This window comes from Dermacentor andersoni, chromosome 2, assembly GCF_023375885.2.
Source record: "Dermacentor andersoni chromosome 2, qqDerAnde1_hic_scaffold, whole genome shotgun sequence".
In the NCBI taxonomy this organism is placed as follows: domain Eukaryota; kingdom Metazoa; phylum Arthropoda; class Arachnida; order Ixodida; family Ixodidae; genus Dermacentor; species Dermacentor andersoni.
This window is the reverse complement of record NC_092815.1, coordinates 160,868,227-160,888,031: the sequence shown is the minus strand read 5'-3', so window position 1 is coordinate 160,888,031 and position 19,805 is coordinate 160,868,227. Positions and strand designations below refer to the sequence as shown.

General features: G+C 47.4%; 1 protein-coding gene across 4 annotated transcripts in view; it reads right to left on the bottom strand.

Moving 5' to 3' along the window:
• Nucleotides 1-19,805, bottom strand: part of LOC126540911 (potassium/sodium hyperpolarization-activated cyclic nucleotide-gated channel 3-like) — an 82,349-nt gene that overhangs the window by 2,598 nt on the left and 59,946 nt on the right. For 3 of the 4 annotated variants that reach the window (XM_072286581.1, XM_055076078.2, XM_050187731.3), the window contains 3 exons: nt 9,428-9,671; nt 6,223-6,421; nt 3,031-3,144 (listed from right to left, as the gene is read on the bottom strand). In XM_072286581.1, coding sequence (XP_072142682.1) covers nt 3,031-3,144; nt 6,223-6,421; nt 9,428-9,671 — 557 coding nt within the window. The remainder of the gene's footprint in view (nt 1-3,030; nt 3,145-6,222; nt 6,422-9,427; nt 9,672-19,805) is intronic. The other variant, XM_055076077.2, reaches the window with a different exon arrangement.

Below are 19,805 nucleotides of genomic sequence, written 5' to 3'. Positions count from 1 at the left end.
TCTCACAGCAATTCATTGTCTACGTTGTCGTAAGTTCCCTTAATATCTAGAAATGCTACTCATACAGATCTATTCTGAGCTATTGAAATTGTAGTGCATTGATCCTCTAAGCATCTGCCTGGTCTGAATTCATTCTGTAGTTTCCCGAATACATTATTTTTCTCCACCAGTTTCGACAACCCTAATTCTGTGGCTTTATTAGTCATTCTATGTATCACCAACCTTACTGTAAGAGTATACGAGCTCCTCGTATCCTTATCAGCTTTGCCTTTATAGATAAGGTTCACCTTGTTTTCACGCCACCCAATCACAATTTCCTTCGATTTAACCAGATGCTCGATAACCATAGTAAGCTGTGTCTTGCTCTTTGGACTCAGCTCTTTGATCACCTCCACTGGGATTTCGCCGGGTCCTGCTGTTGCGTTATTAGGGACATTTCCAGCTTTCTTTTTCATATAAAGTTCTTACGTTAGATTTTGTGCTCTTTGTGCTGGAGTTTTTTGAACCTACTTTCTTGCCAAAGTTTCCCTAATGACGTCGATGATTCATCGCAGCAGGTCGTCTTTTTCGAAGATGTTATTGTCTTCACCTCGCATAACGGTTCCTGAAATTCTGAACTTCCGAATAACGTAGATGATACACCGCATCGTGTAGTCTTTCTCGAAGACGCTATTGCCTTCACCCCGCACACAGGTTCCTGAAATTTTATTTCGTGCTCCTAGACCTATTACATAGTCTCAGAATCTTTCATGTTTGCCTTTATTTCTTTTGTCATGATTACCTGTTAATGCAATGTTCTCAGTGTTCAATTGTACATATAATTATTTGTTGTGCTAATTCAGTCCTCGCTAAGTAGACGGCAAGCGACGACATGGCGCCTCTTAAAAACAGATGCATATCCGAACCCGGTGGCCTACCACCGCTGCTACCCGGACCTTCAAACGGACAGATGTAGATTCTGTCAAGAAAGGGTGGACCTACAACATATGGTTTGGGCTTGTCCTCAGAAACCCACACACAATAAAATACACAAGGCCAGAGAGCAGTGGGAGACCGCGTTGCTCAGCTGCGCACGGCAAGACCAAGCTAAGGCAATCCAGCAGACCGAAGATGCCACCAGGGCCCAAGGGCTCGAGGTCGTCATCTAGGTAGAGAGGCCTAGGTCTCAAATCTGCTGTCCTAAAATAAAGTTGATTCCTCCTCTTAATTCACTTTCACCCTTTTATTTTCCCGCTACTTAATTGTTCCACCTAAGCAGTACCTCTTCGTGTAGACCCAACTTTCTGGCTTCGCTATGACCCCAAAGTCCCTGTTCACGCCTTTCTATAGACTGCTTTATCTGCTTTTTCCACCATTTACGTGGCTTCTTCTTTCCACTCCAATTAATTTGAGCCATGCTTGTTTTACTTAAAGCTCATATGCCAGCTTCTTGTAATTCCAGATTACTGTATAGGAAGGGTCTAACCATGAAGCATCAAACCCTGATGTGCGCCACTCTTCCCTGGTTCGTCGCGGATACCTGCCCTGCTTCCTGGATGTCCGCTTTCGGTAGTTTTGCTTGCGCGATTTTCGCTTCCTGAATTTCTGTTTTCACTGATCTTTTTTTCACTCCGGTACTACCATAGAGATTCGTAATAGAATTACAAAAGGAAACTCTGGCCGCTGCCATCAGTCACGTACAATGGGGTAATGGTCAGCACACGGATCTGTCTGACCTTCGTCTTTCTGTCCTTGTTTACTGCGCTTCAACTGCCTTTATTGGCTGCAGTTTCGCAGCAATCCTATTTATCTAAACGCAGAAGTCAATAAGACGCGTAATCGTTGAGAACAGTTGTATTCATAACGCAACGTTTTTGTTCCAAATTATCAGTTTGCTAAGTCACAAAGCCATTCGAAGCCACAAGGACGAAGTTTAGGCAAATTCATGTGCTTAACCATCATTTACACGCTGACTGAACGACCACGCTTGCAGCTCCCGTCAACACTGGCGCCGTTCCCTATACATTAACTGTTGCAAGAAACTTCGTGTGCTCTTGGCCTACGCAGCAGTAGCAGAAAGCAGATGACGTCACTTCCACTCGGACCAGAAAGCGAGACGGCGTAAGTTGGGCTTGACAACGGAAGTCGAAAGGATGACCGGAACGGGAGCGGAAAGGAAGCGATAGAGCTTCCTACTAGGATTCCTCGAAATGACTCTGGCTGCTGCGATCATTCCGCTTCCATTAATATGACAGCTAGTACATGGATATGTCCGATCTTCGGGCTTGTGATGCGAGACGTTCTTGTGGCTTTACTTGCAACGTGGTACCTGTCTTTATTGGCCGAAATTTCAAAGAAATTGTACTTCTCTAAATGCACGAGGTTGTGTTCCAATACTCGATGTAGACGGCAAAGTAGACGGCTAGGCGCACAGCGGCTATCTTAAGTCTCTTTCCACTTCTGATGACGCCGCCAAAGACAACGCCAAAGTAAAAAAACGATGCGGCATACTTTGCTGTCCAAACAATATGGCAGCTGAGCACAAGGCTTGGAAACTCGGCGGTAAGGTCGTTTGCGCACAAGAAAACGTAGTCACACTTTACCTTAACATAAGCTACATCGTGTTTCTCATAGGTGCGCACACGCAAATAGCTAACATACAAAGATAATGTATGCTTTTCTTAGCACTTTCATTTCAACGCTGGTTGGCGTCACGTCGCACACTTCCAGACTGTTCCGGACGCGTTCTATTACTCGGGCTCAAAGCTGTCTTATCAGATGTCTGCGTAGGTTCTCTCCGGTCGTGGACAAAACTGGAGCACACCTTTAGAAGAAACTCTAGCGTTCCGATCGTTCAGAGTGGAGGAAATCTTCCTTCTGGGCGTTCGCCCAACCTTTGTGCGAATACGTGAGTTTCGCGAGAGACATGTGGGAACTTTTGCCTCACGAAGTCTGCCTTCCCCGATTCCCTACAGTACTACGGAGGAGGATGCGCTTTGTCCCGTTCGTCCCTTAAGCGGGCTGCACTACGCGACAGGGGGACGGGCGTACTTTGTGTCCATGTCAAGGATGCTGTGCGCGGGAGTGCTTTCGTCGGTGGTTTCCGTAGAAGGCGTGATGGCGCCCATGCGACGCAGTTCCGGTAGGATGAGCACCGACGATGGCCTGCGCATGGATGAGTGTGAAATGAGTTCGAATCGGATAAGATTTCGCTATTTTATTCGCGTTTGATTTAAGAATCTTACATCTTGATATATCGAATATTAATTTGTAAACTGGTATAGACGATAATTACTACACGGAGAACGCTAACTGTAATGCTGGTACAACCGTTCTTTGTTAACACATATCAGGAAAGCTAATTAGCCCATCTAAATAAGATAGAATTGGATAAGATATCGCTATTTTATTCGCACTTCGCTTCAAGAATTTGACATCGCAAAACATCGAATATCAATTTATAGGTGCGTACAGACGATAAGATTGAGCATTAATGACTACACGGAGAGTGGTAACCCTGTAGCGTTGGTACAACCGTTACAACGTATATTAACAGAAAAGCTAGTTAGCCCCTCAGCCATTCCTGCAAGCACTATTAATTTTTGGAAACTGTACTCCATGAACTCTTATTACTGTGATGAGGCACGTATTTCTGAGCTCACTTGTGTAGCGGCGTTTATTTATTTATTTATTTATTTATTTATTTATTTATTTATTTATTTATTTATTTAATATGTCAGCTGACAGTAACGGCTTATCCTGCGTCTTCATTGACAAGGAAACAGCCGAAGGCGCTGCGTCTCAGCAAATGTCGACAAAGGATTTGGCGCATTGCTATTATCTGTTGTCACCTACGCCAAGCCTGAGCTCAAGGCTCGGTGAGGCACCACGTCGACGTCCACGCCAACCAGGCACCATTCGTGGGTCACGTCAGCGAACATGTCACGTCGAACATAGCGGACGCGCAACCAGTGACTATGGGCGCTATAACGTAAAACTATTCCAAACTTTTCTATTCCAATTCTGCTATCAGCCCTCCGCGATTGGTCAAAAACTTTTTTCGACCACCCCCCACTTCACCTGTCTGTCACGCGACGTCGCGAAAACCGCAATACCTCCCCATCTGATATGATGTGTACACACTGATTATGCATGATTTGACAGGAAAAAGAAAAACAGTTATTTCTGATTCGACCCATTTTCGCCATTAGCCCTCGGCTATTGGTAAGAAGTTTTCGGGCTGCACCCACTTCACCTGCCTGTCACACGACGTCACAAAACCACACAAACTCACCGCGTCAAAGTGACGTGTACGCGATAAAGATGCATTAGTATGCCGAACAAAACTGAAATTTTTTCGGAATAGCCGCAGGCTGCCCCGTTCCGAAAGCAATAAAAGATGGCTGCCGCCAATCGCTGAGACGCTGGCTACTCGCACCTGCCGGAGAGCATGGGTGTATTTGCGTATAATAAAGCATCTTGCGTGACCTTGTAACGTTTTCAAGCACTTTCGGCACGTTTACTACCTCATTCTGCCAACTCTTCTTTGCTGAGGGTCAGTTTTAGCGTCATTCTTAAGCTTCCGTTGCATGCCGCCGCGATTTTCCTCCAGCCACCACAAGCTAAGTAAGGGAAAGCCGACCAATCGCAGACGTCGGCACCACCCTCTTCATCCGGTTATCAATTTTCAGTGCACTGGCTCTGCCCCAGTGAATCCCTCTCCACTTGAGCGTTCTCTTCGCCTCTTGTCAGCCAATTATATACGACAAGCCGCTCAGTGTAGGCATTGTTATTCGTTTTTCGAGCAAACAAAAGTGACCTCCTATGAACGAGGAGAGTGTTTGATTGGTCTGTTCAGACAACCCTGTGGGTGACCGCCCGGTGCTTGCGTCGGTGGTTACGCAAATTTGACGTCAGGGAATTGGAATAGAAACATATTGGAATAGTTTTACGTTATAGGGCCCTATGTTCTGTTCTGTTCAGTTGGCTGAGAACACTCGACCGCGCCTTCAAAATATTCGTTGACAGCATGTTGGGTCCATGCATTCAGTTTTTGGAGATCGTTGTAGGGGTTCCGCTCTTGTAAGCTTTCGCAACATACCGTCGAATGTGCCTTAATCTTGACCATTGCTTGTAGTACTTCCTGTACGGTGAATTCCATGTTCTCTACTCACATATTTGAAGCGAGCAGCGCGAAAATAACATTTGAAACAAAGGTAAGGAAAACGAACAGAAGCCGGGTACCTACCGGTAAAATAGGTACAAGCGTGCCCGAGCCCTTGTGCTCGGCAACTATGGGAGTTCCAGACGCTTTAAAGGTGATTGACCTAGCGAAATTGGCGGCATGGTGCCGCCAGACTCTTTCTTTTTGCGCGACCCAATGTGTGCAAATTTTCCGAGCCTTCTGCCATCAGCAAAGTGCGAGGTCATTTCCCTTCTCGCACAAGTGCTCGTTTCTGAACAACGTACAGCAGAAAGGCCGTCATCCCCCGAACGTCCCTTTTTGTGTTGGAGAAAGCCTGTTTCGATTTTTTTTTTACCAACAGAATCGAAACAAGCTTTCTCCAGGCAAGCTTGTTTCAACTGTATCGACAAAAAAATCTGAGGACACCTAAGCGCTTCTTATGTGTTGTGAATGCGAAAGCATTAATTTCGAATTGAACGCCGCTGAGTGGTCCTTCGAGTTATAAACTCCTCATGGGCAAGCGAGCGCGTTGAGACGTTTGATGCGTTCTGATTTGGCCGCGCCGAGGCGCACTTGGAACGCAGGCGAGAGCTTGCGAAGTCAAGGAACGCGCGGCTGCCGCAGGCGTTCGAGAGCGAGAGCGAATGTGACGTGGCGTCGCGGCGATTCCCTCTCTCCTCACGCAACACCCGGTGCGCTATTGCGCAGCAAGTGCTCCCTTTTGCCCGCTCTGCTCCGTTGAGGCACGAGCCAGCAAGCAAGCGCCAGCATGACGGCGCGCTCCTGACGTGGCGCCGCAGCCAATGGGATTTTAGGCACCGTTTCGCTGCTACAGACGCCGCCGGCGTTTTCGCTCAATGGGCCATTTGACGCTTTCGCATCAAAACTCCTTGCACCCGAGTGTTAATTCACTCTGCCGAGTGAGGCGACAGGCCACGTCGGCGCGACACCCATCTCCTTCTCGTGTCGTCCTGTTTGCGCTAAAGCTTACTACATGAATACACACGAATAGCCCATCAATGCATCCTGCCCGTGTACTGTATAGAACAACGCCATACCTGCGCATCAACTGAAGGCGACGTCGCTCCGCGTGCTCTTGCGAGTTCATCTCGAACAGCAGCGTCTGGAAGATGCCCCGCACCGACGGGAAGCGTCCCATCACCTCGTGGAAGTCGGTCGCCAGCAGCGTGAGAACGCTGCAGTGATTCGCGGCGACGACGTTGTCCTGGCGAACCTTGGCGCCCATCAGGCACGATTCTGCGCGATACAGTCGCAAATATTGCACGGAAGATCAAATATGCGATTGAGTCGCGCGTATGCCGCAGGACGCATTTCTGCCAGCAGACAGCACCAGTTTGATACCTACGAGCAGCGCTGCGGAAGCTTATCAATAAAAAATTTTGCACCTTTAAGGCTAGAGTGCTGTTTTGTCTTATGGCCAACACCTTGCCCTTAAGGGCGTAAACAAAGTTTACCGTATACATCAAAGCCAGCTCAATCTGCAGCTGCGATGAGAGAAGCTATAGTTGAAACTGTGTACTGAATGCTGACCACCTATAGTGCACACCAATATATCTACCACGACAGCTTGACAACGACGGTTAGAAAAGCTTCTTTCATGTAGTTTTCATGTCGTCTGTTTTTGTGCAGTCCCGTTTGCTCGCCAAAGAACGCCGCCAGAAAGATAACATTTGTTCGTTTCAATGATTCTATCTTACCCCTTAAGGTTAGAGGGTCGTAGGGGCCATTTTTTTACTCTGTAGGCATGTTAGTGCGCTCCTAGAAATCTCCCTTCGCACATGTTGCGGTGCGGTTGCTTCTGATCTGCGACACTCTCCACGGAACATAACTACTTGATATGTTATAACTACAACTCGTCGGTGCAAGCTTACGTCGAAACACGTATTATTTGTGCCCCTTCGCGCTTCCAGTATGCAAAGTCGTCGCATACTGGAACGATGTTCTCGTCGCTATAGCGCTAGAGGTGGCGCCGGTTGGAGATCGAAACGTGTCCCTCCATTCGCTCGATGGTAAATAGGTTCTAAATTGGAAACACCTTCTATGTAATAAATTACGTCATATTCTTTGTGACACGAAAGCACGAGACTTCATGCCACATGAAATTACAGAGACCTTTCATACGTGACACGACTTCTTCGTCGCGAGTGCGGGCGGAGAAGGAAGACTTCGTATCGTTGCCCGTTATGTATACGAAATGGAGTACTCGTGCAGGGCCGAGCCTGACCGCGACTGAATACGAATGAGCCTAGTGAGTAGTTGTAAGCAACGCGGCAAGTCTCTTAATGATTCCCACAAAAGACAGGTTTGTCAGGAAAGAGCGGCTAAAAGGACACACACAGGCATCACACATCACCTCGAGAGGTACCCGTCGTTTATCCTAAAGAAAGACGCATAAAGACGTACACGGCATCTATATATATGCGTCTCACAGCCGCAGTCATGAAAAAATATATATATTGCTAGTTCATTTCTTTTTCTTATGCTAACACAGCCGGCTATGTGGGAGCGTCTCAATGAATGAAACCGCGACATATAGGTTCAAGGGAAACGAGAGAAATAATGTGCCGAGTTTGATATCCCCCCTTCCTCCCGCTCCCTCCCCCCTCCCCCCCTTCAAGAAAAAGAGAACGCGTTATCATGTCTGCTGTGCCGCTTTTAGTAATCACTTAAGAATTTCCTCGAAAATGTGCACTCAATACATGGACGCGCCACCTCCGCTTAACTAGCCAAGAAGCGGGTTTCAATTGACTGTCCAGCTATACACTATAAGGAAAATCACATCCTCAGGAGTAGATTGGATGTCCAAACACTCTTCTTGTACCCTTACTCTCTCTCAAAATTTCGAAAATGACTGCATTCCTTAGCAGAACATCCTTACTGCGCCCTTTCAATAATTTCAGGGTGCCGAAAGGGTGTTTTGTGCGAAACATACACCTTGCAGAATTGAAGAGTGCTGGGACCATTCTACATTTCAAGCAACTAAAAAAGCCATAAGTATGTATTTTCCAGAGGTTTGCGCGAACTGGCTGTTCAAGCACGTCATGTGGTCACAGTCGGCTGTGGATGTCACGCTGCTGTTTCGTGTGCATAGCGCTTCCGGTGCATGGTGAAGTGGAAAGACGGAGCTGCTTTTCTTTTATTTCCTACCTTACCTTTCGTTTTATTGACCACTGGCTTCGTTTATGTTGTTTGAGCTTGACGTTGTTTTATAGATCAGCTGTCAGTTATCAGCATATGATAGTGACTCAGCCAATCATAGTCCTTAAGGTGCATGTTCTTTCTATAGTCTAGCATCAGGGCCGGTGCTATACTTAAGTCTAGCGCCGTTTCATGCAGTATAGGTTATAATGAAAATGCGCAAGTACACGGGGAGCAATCTGCTACCGATAGGAACACAGCATTTACTGTGGAGGTGGCGCGTGCCGGTCGCAAAATGGAAAGTCACATTTACTTTGTTCCGTTCTCGCCTTCCTGCCTTTTCGCATCTTACTGGTAGCTTCGCTTAGATTGCTTCACCTTGGGTCGCATTTATATATAAACTGAAGCATTAAGTGCTTGGCGTCCGCCTATCACAGCAGCCTAAAGGCGTTACTGTGCTTTTAAAGTACTGTATTATGCGCAGCATTTGCGCCTGTGGAGTGGCCGAGAAATAGCACTTCCGACTCGCATTTCGTAGGTGTACAATTCGAATTCAGGCTGTGCTAATATTTTCAACCAATTCGGAAAACGCTTTGGGATTACTATACCGCGGCGTCTGAAAGACTAGGATTTGTGATATAAAAAAAGTTATCGTTGGCAAAAATAAGACGTAGCGTGTACTTTGACAAAACGCACACTGGGACACAGGGTGCACTTCAAAAAAAGAAAAAAACAATCACCCTCTCAACTGGCTGTATTAGTTCGCTATACACCCTTTTCTATGGGCGTAAGAAAGTGAGTGATAGAGGCGAGAAAACACCCTTAAGAGCTCAATATTTCTTAGTGTGTAGGTATTACACGATATATCGTAAACAGTAGCTGGACAGGCAATACTTGCTTCCGTGCTAGTAAGCGGCGACCGCCGTCGATGTATTGAGTTCACTTTTTTTTTTTTTTCAAGGATACAATGAGCAGTGTGCGCAGGGTCACCTGCACAAGACCATCTACACGCCTTCAAGCCCATGGATGCTTCGCACAGAAACAGCGTGGCCAGGGTACACAACTCGGCTAATGTACGACGTGTGTACGGATAACATATCTCACGGCCGAAGTAGTCTCCCGTGGTGTAGGTGTCGAGCAGCTCTTGCTTCTCGCTGAGGGCGTTGGCGACACCGGACCGCACGAAGTACACCTTCTGACCCATGGTGCCGCGCCGGGCGATCACGTCGCGCGGCTGGTAGTACTCGGCGTTAAGTCGCTCCGCGATCGCGTTCGTGAAGTCCGGGTCCGCTTGCGCGAAGAACGGCACCCGCGTCAGCGTCGCCGAGTAGTTGTGGCGCAGCACTTCCTGCGTTTCGCGACGGGAAAGCCGCGTTTTCACTGCGCGCCGACCCATCACTGCGGATCATACGCGTTTTGAATGCGTAGAATAGTATTTGCTTCGTACCGCGGGCACTTTGCGGTAGGCGCGTTCCTATCTCGCATCGTTTCAGGCCTCTTTAATATGAAAAAAAAATGAAAACAACAAAAGAAAAGGATTATGCGCCCGATTGGTGGTATTGCTCCACTCCTCCGGCCACTTACTTTTTCTTTTCTTTATTGCTACAGTAGACAATCCAAGCACAGCAAAAAAGTACGTTCCGGGCAACCATGCCTCCATGAACTGGATTTGGAAACCCCAATTAGAATGTGCGCATGCTTAAAGATGCTTCAAGCCTAAGGATACATTTTAGTTAAAGCACTGGTAAAATGGTAACAGTATACCAGCTTGAAAGCCCAGATCAGGAATGGATCCAGCCCACTTCCCTCGCACCAACGGCGACTAGCGATTTCAGGTGACTGGCTCGTGCATCCCGTCGCACATTGCAATAATTTCCGTTGATAAATCGAAAGCACGTGTGCGCGTGCCACAGACGCAGGAATGTAACGTGAAAATATTGACACCCTCGTCCTTCGCACGCATCGCGTCGCCTAGCGATAGGTTGCTTGAAAAGCGAGTGCGTCGCCGGTTTTCCCAGTCTTCGCTCGTGGCAGCTATAGCGCTTCGAGACGCTATGTGACATTGTACCACCTTCAGGATTAGCCCAGGGCGCTAGCTATGATATTTCGCTCTTCAAGAATTCGCACCGTATGATGGTGGTATGTTTATTATTATTATTATTATTATTGTTGTTATTATTGTTATTATTGTTATTATTGTTGTTGTTATTATTGTTGTTGTTATTATTATTATTGTTGTTGTTGTTGTTGTTGTTGTTGTTGTTGTTGTTGTTGTTGTTGTTGTTGTTGTTGTTGTTGTTGTTGTTGTTGTTGTTGTTGTCGTCGTCGTCGTCGTCTCTGTGCATATAATGTACTCTAGAATAGCGTCCATCTGTTTTGTTCTTGCGTTTGTTAACGACATTGTTGCTGTGTTCCTGTGGGTACAAAGAACGGGACCAAGAATTTTTTTTTTTTCTAGGCATCAAGTAACGGCTTTTTTCTTTGACCACGTTCGCAATATGTAACCGTCTAGAAGACACAAAAAGATACTGAAAGAAATCAATGAATGAAAGTATCAGCAAACGGACGTAACATAACCCTGTATGAGGTAGAGGGGATAGAGGAGGAGGGAAGGGCTGACTGACAATGTAGTACTACTAAGCGCACCTCTTGTTCTGCGCAATAAAAAAAATTCCGACATGAAACCGGAACATATAATGTACGAGCAGTAAAACAGCGCTAAACAACAGGACGAGGAGAGGGACACAGACAACAGCACTGACTAACAACCAAGTGACTTTATTCTTTCAGTCAGCATATATATACTACGCCGCTGTCAGAAAGCACGGAATCAACAGAATTCAGCATGCGCAGGGGAGAAAAGTGCAATTAATGCGATAGGAAGGCAATCTCCTTCGGACGGAGAGAAGTAGAGGGAAGGCTTACACATGCTTCGCCGCTAACATGAATGTGGAAAGCTTCGGAAATAAGACGTGCGCGGTCATCGCGGTATTTTCACAGGCAGGTCACATCTTTAAATTGCGGCTTGCAGCCACATTCATTGCAATGCAGTGATAACTGACTATCCCTAGCTCGTTTTTGAACTTTGTTTGAGTTCGTGTGGGACAAATATACACCCCAAAGGGTGCAACCGTTTTAAGAGTGTGTATTGGCCTCGAGGGCCACCATGCACAAGAGAGACCGGCGATGCTATCGCTGTGACGTAGTAAACGACATCACGTGACTCGCCTTTGCCGCCACCAGCCACGCCAGCGCTGCTCGCGCGCTGCCTTTCATCCCGAAGACAGTGATTTGGTTTATTAGACAGTTTTAGTACTGCGTACGTTGCGTACGCAATGGCGTTGCGTACGTAAGATCGCTACGTACGGCAAAGTGCGCCCATGCAGAACGCAACACGAACGGTATGTGATGCGTACGCGGCCGCTGCGTACGCACGCATCCGATTTTTGCGTGCGTACGTAGGGAGCCTTGCGTGCTGCTCTCGTGGTTCTCGTTTGTTCGGGAGAGCGCGAGACAAAAGAGTTTCGCAAGATGGCAGCGTCAAGGGCGACCAGCGGAAGGCTGTACTTTTTGATGGCCTATGATTTGGCTCTGCTGCGTGAACGCGCAGAAGCCATTCCTGGATCCTGCACGGTGGGAACGCTTAGCAAAAATAGGCAATTAGTTTTTAAGGCGAAAACCTTTCTAGGCTCATGGTGAAGTTTGTGTCAGCAGACCTGACCGCCGGAATGTCCGCCGAAGCGTCATCGCGCCATATGAAGACAGATTAAAAATGGATTAAGGAATGAAAAATGATTGATAGTGAGAGTTAGTGAATGATAACGTTATAATAGCGATTGGTAGAGGTTAATGACTAGTAATGACTAATAATGACTACTAATGACTTTTAATGGCTACTAATGACTCCCAAAGGACCAGTATGTCTAACGACGGCTTGTAATGATCAAAATTGATTAGAAATGACTAGAAATGTCAAGTGATGAGTAGTAATGACTGACAATAACTACTAATGACTTGTAATGACTACTAATGACTTCGAAATGACCAATATGTCTCACGACGGTTTGTAATAACCAAATTGATTAGAAATGACTAGAAATGTCGAGTAATGAGTAGTAATGACTGAAATCACTACTAATGACTTGTAATGACTACTAGTGAATCCGAAATGACCAATATGTCTAACGACGGCTAGTAAAGTCCAAAATTGATTACAAATGACTAGAAATGTCAAGTAATCAGTAGTAATGACTGAAATAACTACTAATGACTTGTAATGACTACGACATGACCAATATGTCTAACGACAACTTGTAACGACTACAATTGATTAGAAATGACTAAAAATGCTTAGTAATGACTAGTAATGACTACTAATGACTATTATATGACAACATGTCTAAATACGGCTTGTAATGACCACAATCGATTACAAATGACAAAAATGCTTAGTAGTGAGCGGTAATGACTAAAAGAAAGAAGAGAAAGAGAAGAGGCCAAGAGAAAGACGCGAATGATAAGAGGAGGAAGAGTAGGCTTTCCCCGTTCACCTCGTAAAAGAGATCTTAAGAGAACCTGTAATTTTTGAGAACGTGTTCAGTGTGCGCTGTTTGCGCTGTTTGCGCCAAAGGCTCGACCTCCTGTTGGCGCAGTTCGTCGCATATGACCGTGCCAGCCCCATATAGCGAGCACTCGGTCTTTATTTTTCTTGATATGATTCGTGTGTTGCATCCGTATTAAAAGTAGTCTCTTAAATGCCTAAATATAGTTCTACGAAGTGTGAACGCGCCCGCACGCTACATCACGTTGGCGACATCAGCAGCGCCTATAGTTCGACCGACGGTTCGACGTACTGGCGGACGCGGCCAACGCGCTCCGACGCGCCCGTCGTCCGCTTACGTACGTACGTGGGCATTTCGCAGTACTGAAAGCCCTAACGTGACACGCGCTCCTACCTTCCGCAAAGCGCTTGCGTGCTGCGTACGTATCGTCATGGCGCAGTACTAAAACTGTCTATTATTTCAACATGGATTTACTGCTCGGTGCAGCTGTGCCGAACGTATTCGACGGAGCCCAGTGCGAGTTTTCATGCGTGCCCCAAAACCAAGCAGCAGCAGGGTGCATGGTTGATAAAGCTGAGAATGGAGAAGCAGCCAAACATTCATCATCGCGTGTGTAGCAAGCACTTCCGCGAAGAAGAATTTGCGTACATCATTGGAGCTAAAATGTTCGGTTAGTAGGACGTGGAACTTCCCGGGACTACGGGCAGAAAACAGCGCTAAACAGGATGAAGAGAGGGACACGAACCACAGCACTAACAACGAAGTGTCTTTTATTCTTTCAGTCAGCATATATACACTGTACCGCTATCTCAAAGCACTATAGCAACATAAAATTCAGAATACGCAGGGGCAATAAATTGCAATCAATGAGATAGGAACCAATCGTGAACGCCATCATGAACCAACCAACCCAAATGCGTACTCTTCCCGGGACTGTACGTATTAGAATTTGCGAGGTTTGTTCGCGCCAGGCTCGAAAAGATGGTGCCTTGATCCCGGAGCAGTGCCATCGCAGAACCTTCCTGTCCGGCCCTTGGGCCGTCCAAAACACACCGAGCTTCGCCGCAATCGGGAGCTGGAGATAAATAAGCTCGTGGCTGATTTCCTTCGGGCTGCATAACTTGTGGGAGGTTACGCGCAACGTGCATTGCGGAACCTTACGCTTTGATAGCCTTTGTGAAGCGCTCGGTGTGATTTCATTGCGTAAAGTTTTTTCGCGAGAGCAATTACATCGACACTCCAAGCGCATTTCGGCCGTCGCCGTCACCGTGAGGTTCCGTATAAAGTCCAAAGGCGATAACACCGTCGCCGCGCAAGACTGCCGCGGGACTGGTCGCTCGAGGCACTTTGCGTGTATTCGTGGGCTTCTTTCACGCTCGGAAAGCAAGGCTACCATATGCTTGCATTTGTGTTTCCTATAAAATAGTAAAAAATAGCCAACTATGTATTAGCATGGAGAAGTAAACTTAGTTTCTATAATTAAATAAGCAAGCTTAATGTCTGCTAAGTTCAACTTCAATAGTAGGATAATTGGCTTGAGCAAAAAATAAATATAAATTTATGTATACTGTCGCGAGAGGAAAAGGCAAGCAGTCAGTTCCAAGCGAACGGCCGTTTACTGTTCGTTTCTGCAGCAGCTACCACACACTTCTTCATCCTCGGCTTCCAGCGTTACTAACGCGTGCCATTACCCCTCCCTCCCCAAGAAAAAAAAAAGAGAAACAACTTCTCGATGCGACTAGACGAAAGTTAAGCAAAAAAAAGAAGAGTTGAGGAGATGTTAAATGCCACAAATAGAAAATAAAATAAATGAGAAAGACAACGGACGTGGCGACAAGGGCTCCACCACAAAGTTCGCGAATGGGAGTCAGCGCAAGTGGTAGGACTTCATCCTGGTGATGTGAACAATGTCAGGGGAACGTGGTCTACGGGAGTAGTGCGATGTTCCGACTGGAATACGTAGTTGACAGGACTTAGACGATGCAAAGGTATGTAGTGTCCAAAGTATCGGTGCAATAATTTTTCTGAGCAGCCTCGTTGACGTATAGGGGTCCAAACCCATACGAGATCTCCCGGGTTGTATGTGACGTCCCGATGGCGTTGTATCTACGAGCATCTTGACTTTGCCGAGATAAGATTCGTTGCCGTGCAAGGTGCCGCGCTGCTTCGGTACGCTGAACAAAGGCGTCTGTATCTGGTGTGGTAGGTTGAGGCGAAGTTGGTAGGAGCATCACGTCGAGCATAGTGGTTACGTCGCGTCCGTACACCAGACGAAAGGGAGGAAATCCGGTGGTTTCTTGAAGCGCAGTGTTATACGCGAATGTCACATGCGGGAGTAGTTCGTCCCAATTTTTATTATCCGTGGCGGCACACATAGAAAGCATATCTGCAATCGTTTTGTTAAGACGCTCAGTTAACCCGTTAGTCTGCGGGTGATACGTAGTAGCCGTACGGTGCGTTGTTCCTCTGAGCTGCAGCATACCTCGGACCAACTGTGCGGTGAAGGCCGTACCACGGTCTGTGATGACGACAGCGGGAGCACCATGTCTAAGCAGGATATTTTTGGCAAAGAAGTTGGCTACATCTGAAGCAGTAGCTCACTGAACGGCTTGTGTTTCGCAGTATCGAGTGAGGTAATCGGTGGCGATGACGATCCAACGGTTATCAGCCGAAGACATGGGAAACGGGCCAAGTAAATCCTTCCCGACTTGTTCAAAAGGTGAGCAAGGAGGTCGTACAGGTTGAAGCAGACTGGCTGGTTTCATTGATTGAACTTTGTGAGGTTGGCAATCTCGACAACGTCTGACGTACTACTTCACGGTTTTTGTGAGTTTTCGCCTGTAGTACTTCTGCTTGATCCTTGCCAGAGTACGCGTGAAATCAAGATGCCCGGACGTTGGTTCGTCGTGGCATGCACGTAGAACGTCGTTGAGGAAAGAAGCGGGAACAACGAGAAGGAAAACGGTTGGAGTAGGGTGAAAGTTCAGCTTGTATAGGATGTCGCCGCGTGCGCAGAATGAGGACAAGTGACGCGCGAACTGGGTTGTTGGCGGCTTCCTTCAAGGTATTCAATCAAGGGTTGAAGCTCGGAATCTTGGTGTTGCTGTTGAGCTAGACTTAAAGACGAAAGAGTACAAAGAAAACCACAGTCGTCTTCAGTGTCTAGTGGTGCGGGGTCGTCGACAGCGCGGGAGAGACAATCGGCGTCCGTGTGTTTCTGGCCAGACTTATAGACGATTGTCACGTCAAATTCCTGCAACCGAAGGCTCCATCTTGCGAGACGGCCTGAAGGATCTTTGAGATTTGCCAGCCAGCACAGAAAGTGGTGGTCGCTTACGACGCGGAAGGGGCGCCCGTACAAGTATGGTCGGAACTTCTAGGTAGCCCACACGACTACCAGACATTCCTTTTCAGTTGCTGAGTAGTCTTTTTTTTTTTTTTTCAGCAGCAGACAGCTTTCGGCTGGCATAGGCAATATCGCGTTCAACACCAGCTTGAAACTGTACGAGTGTCGCTCCGAGACCAACGTTGCTTGCTTCAGTATACACTTCTGTGTCGACCTCTCTGTCAAAGTGATCAAGGATCGGTGGCGTCTGTAGACGTCGCTGAAGCTCCTGGAAGGCGTCGGATTGTGCCGGGCCTCAAACAAATGTGACGTCGTTCTTAATGAGTCGTTGCAAAGGCTCGGCAGTCTCACAAAAATTGGGCACAAAACGGTGGTAATACGCACAAAGCGCTAAAAATCGACGGACATCGTGATTTGTCTTCGGTGTCGGGAACAGAGCAACTGCCATGGCTTTGTCAGGGTCAGGGGCACACACCGGTGCTGCTGACAATATGACCTAGGAATTTAAGCTCCTCGTATCCAAAGGAGGGACATTTTTCGGGCTTCACAGGCAGTTCGGCGGTGCGGATGGCTTGAAAAACCGACTCAAGCCGCTCGATGTGTCGCTCAAACGCGGTGGAAAACACAAGTACATCATCTAAGTAGACTAAACACGAGTGCCACTTGAGGTCAGATAAAATTGTGTCCATCATGCGTTGAAATGTGGCCGGAGCGGAACACTATCCAAAAGGCAGGACCTTAAATACATAGAGACCGTCGGGTGTTATAAACGCCGTTTTTTCCTGGTCTCGTTTGTCAACGTGTTGGTGGCGAGGGATGAACCACCTGGCCCATTTCCTCCCAAATGACGTCCGTAAAAGCCGTGGCACTCACAGGTGCCGGAGCCGATGCATAAGATTTCTCCAGTTCTTCTCGAACAATCTGCCGTGTTAGTTGGGTAAGGGACTCCGTCATCATTTGCAGTACAAGAGAGCTTGCAGCAGTCATGGTGGTCTGGCGTTCATACAGTGAGAGCCGCTGCCGAAGCATGCGTTCCGTGACTGTTGCCTCACGAACGAACTTATACACTGTTGTAGGAGGATTGCGCACGAGGTCCGCGAAAAGCTGTTCTTTTACACCTCGCATTAACAGACGCACCTTCTTGTCTTCTGGCATTAGTCGGTCGGCCCGACGGAACAATTGCGTCATGTCTTCAACGAACATGGCCACGGTTTCGTACGGCATTTGGAACTTCGAAGATAGTGCCTGTTCGGCTCTTTATTTCCTTTCAGGGGTGCTGAAGGCGTCGCGAAGCAGTCGGTAGAACTCCTGGCAGCTGGTAAATGAAGTTTCGTGGTTCTCGTACCACACTCTTGCCGCCTCTACAAGGGAAAAGTAGACCTTCTTCAACTTACGGCGATCGCCCCAATCATTAAAGGCGGCGACCCTGTCGAAATGGTCCAACCAATACTCAACATCCTCAAAGGCGTCGCCGTGGAACGGGTTAGGCGTGCGAGGCGCGTTGATAATGCATGGTACAGCATCATTTGGTATCACATCGGTTTGGCTTGCGGTTGTTGTTGACATCTTCCTCACGGAGCTTGGCAGGGGACTGTATTGCGGTGGAAGACCTTGGAGGCGACGGCTGCTTCGATGGATTTCTGCCGTCTCCGAGGTACTGGCGTCGGTAGCTTCTGGCTCAGGACCAGTAGGCATAGGGCGGGTGCGTACCCCGCACTTCCAGCAGTTTGTCGCGAGAGGAAAACGCAAGCAGCCAGTTCCAAGCGAACGGCCGTTTACATTTCGTTTTTGCAGCAGCTACCACACACACTTCTTTATCCTCGGCTTCCAGCGCTACTAGCGCCTGCCAATACAATATGTGCGTAGACTATGCAAAGCATAGGTGCAAGCGGAAATTCAGTGTTGCACAGAAGTAAATGCTTTTTTTTTTCGAGTAAGAATACGCGTTCATACCCTGCTTTGCAACTACACGATGCGGTCTCCACTATTCGGCCTTTGATCACGACCTCGCGGAGAGGAATGTTTGTTCCAGCTGTTTGCAGCACAAGGGCGGCGGGAGTGAATTTGTCCTCATGCTGTTCCTTTACGCTGCATATACGAACGGGGTCCAGCCTCACACACTGCCTCTCCTTCTGTTAGCAACCGTGACGTGCTGAACTGCTGGTCAACGAATTGGTTGGTGCTAGAGACCGATAGCATACCACTGAAAACGAAATATGGTGATCGTAATTAAGAGCCGAGCAAGCGATGCACACTGGGCTTGGAGCGTGCTCACTTCACATCCCATCAGTGACAATACCCTGTGCAGAGAAGCGCAAATAGTGGAAGCATGGATTGAGGACGCAAAAATATAATCGGTTGAAGTTCCACTTATCAAAATATATTCGTGATAAATCATCGTCCCGCGATAATTCTGGCGAAAGTGGCACGCCGCACTCATCACGACGAATGCTCAAGAGTGCGTATGGCTGGCTACCTTTATTAAAGGTCATGCGAACTTAATAACCAATATCAAAGCATCATATGCGTCGCCAATTTAATTACGCGCTCAAAACTAGGGCGAAGCATTGTCGTGAATCATGCACGGCGATCAACGCAAATCGAAGTCTTTACCTCTCAGCCGCACACCCTGCGCGCAAAAGCAAGAGATAGGTGGGCGCAATCACGCTTGCCTCGGTAAACATAAATATGCACGAGATGTGCGAGTGCTTCGAGTTGTAGATTACGGGGTAAATTTCACAACAGCTCCAATATACGCGATTGGCCTCTTCACTCTCGTCGTCCATGGCGCCGCGTACACGCCCCGACGAGAGTGGACGAAGCCGTACGTTGGCCTGCACCTTTTAATTGGCCAGCACACCAGGTTGTTTTGCAGCTAACGCACACATTAAGCACTTGCAACACGAAAACAACGATGGCTGAACTGGCTGAGCCACTGCAAACGTCTAACACTTCACAGTCGGTATCACGTGATGACGTTTTCTACGTCACGGAGAGATTGCGGCAGGCGGCGCCACGCAATGTCCTCGAGGCCAATTGCACACGTCCCAATGAACAAAGGTTGCTGGAAAAACGCGATACAGAATAAGCCTATCGCACTGACATCTCTCGCATGAAGGTAATGGAGCACATTATCTGCGTAGAAAATTATGAACCACATCGCAAAACAGCAATGTCCTAATCAAGGAACAACATAGCTTCCGTAACTTCCACGCGACTTGCGGAATTTTACCATGATTTAGTGTGAGAGATTGACGCTGAAAGCCGGATCGATTGTTTATTTTTAGATTTCCGTAAAACCTTTTCGACACTGCAACACGCTCTCTTCTCATTTACAAACTCAAGGAGGTAGGCATAGATCAAAACGTTATTAGATGGATTGAGAATTACCTGTCCGAGTGCACTCAATGTGTCGTACTGAGTGACAAAATGTCACGGTACGTGGATGTTATTTTCGGTGTTCCACAGGGTTCAGCTATGGGACATACCTTATTTTTTATTTGTATTAATGACATTTCTGCGGGTATTTCGTAACCCGTCCGACTGTTTCCAGACGACCGCGTTGTATACAGGA